Genomic DNA, 1,840 nt, shown 5'->3' with positions numbered 1-1,840 from the left:
ATCGTACAGTTAGCATACATCATACACCATTCATCATACATCATACATTCACAGTTATCACACATCATACATCGTACATCACACATCATACATCATACAGTTAGCATACATCATACACCATTCATCATACATCACACATCATACATCACACGTCGTACATCGTACATCACACATCATACATCATACAGTTAGCATACATCATACACCATTCATCATACATCACACATCATACATCACACATCGTACAGTTAGCATACATCATACACCATTCATCATACATCATACACTCACAGTTATCACACGTCATACATCGTACAGTTAGCATACATCATACACCATTCATCATACATCATACACTCACAGTTATCATACATCATACATCATACACCATTCATCACACATCATACATCATACACTCACAGTTATCATACATCATACACTCACAGTTATCACACATCATACATCACACATCAAAAATCATACACTCACAGTTATCATACATCATACATCACACATCACACATCATCATACACTCACAGTTATCATACATCATACATCATACATCACACTTCATCATACACTCACAGTTATCATACATCACACATCATACATCATACATCATACATCACACATCATACATCACAGTTATCATACATCATACATCACACATCATACATCATACACTCACAGTTATCACACATCATACATCACACATCATACATCACAAATCATACATCATACACTCACAGTTATCATACATCATACATCATACACTCACAGTCAGTTATCATACATCATACACTCACAGTTATCACACATCATACATCACACATCATACACTCACAGTTATCATACATCACACATCATACAACATACACTCACAGATATCATACATCATACATCATACACTCACAGTTATCACACATCATACATCATACACTCACAGTTATCATACATCATACACTCACAGTTATCACACATCATACATCACACACCATACATCACACATCATACATCATAGATCATACACTCACAGTTATCATACATCATACATCACACATCACACATCATCATAAGTTCACAGTTATCATACATCATACATCACACATCATACATCATACATCACACATCATCATAAGTTCACAGTTATCATACATGATACACTCAGAGTTATCACAGAGATAACATGCTGAACAGAACAACTCTGGGTAGAGAAAGAAGGGAGTGAACAAAGCCAAAGAGTCGCACCACGTCCACAAAGCCTCCCGTCCGGCCCGTGCGAAGTTGCACCACGTAGCGCAGCGCCCCCGGCTCTTGTACCCAGCGGGTCGGCTCAAACGAGATCACCGCCACGTGGGTGTCCACGTAGTCCAGTTCTAAGTTGGTTGGCGGGGCAGGCAGCGAATCTGTGCCAGGGAAAGAGGAAAGGTGGATTGTCAGGGAAAGATGGATTGTCAGGGAAAGATGGATTGTCAGGGAAAGTTGGATTGTCAGGGAAAGATGGATTGTCAGGGAAAGATGGATTGTCAGGGAAAGTTGGATTGTCAGGGAAAGATGGATTGTCAGGGAAAGATGGATTGTCAGGGAAATGGGGGGAGATTGAGGCATAACTTGGGACCATTTCATCATATCATTGAGCGGTTCAGAAGTACAATCTCATCTCCTATCTCATCTCCTAGGACACACGTGTGTAGTTACCGTATGACACACGTGTGTAGTTACCGTATGACACACGTGTGTAGTTACCGTAACCCTGCTGTATGACACACGTGTGTAGTTACCGTAACCCTGCTGTATGACACACGTGTGTAGTTACCGTAACCCTGCTGTATGACACACG

General features: G+C 40.4%; 1 protein-coding gene across 1 annotated transcript; it reads right to left on the bottom strand.

Moving 5' to 3' along the window:
* Positions 1-1,173: 1,173 nt before the first annotated feature.
* LOC106013729 lies at positions 1,174-1,829 on the bottom strand (the record flags this gene model as incomplete). The annotated part of the gene is given in 2 exon segments (XM_013090229.1): positions 1,174-1,406; positions 1,817-1,829. Coding segments are annotated over 2 exon segments (246 nt in total), but the record flags the coding sequence as incomplete, so codon positions are not given.
* Positions 1,830-1,840: the final 11 nt, after the last annotated feature.

This window comes from Aplysia californica, unplaced genomic scaffold (genome assembly GCF_000002075.1).
Source record: "Aplysia californica isolate F4 #8 unplaced genomic scaffold, AplCal3.0 scaffold01186, whole genome shotgun sequence".
NCBI classification, from domain to species: domain Eukaryota; kingdom Metazoa; phylum Mollusca; class Gastropoda; order Aplysiida; family Aplysiidae; genus Aplysia; species Aplysia californica.
The sequence above is the reverse complement of the archived record's forward strand: the minus strand, read 5'-3'. Positions and strand labels throughout refer to the sequence as shown.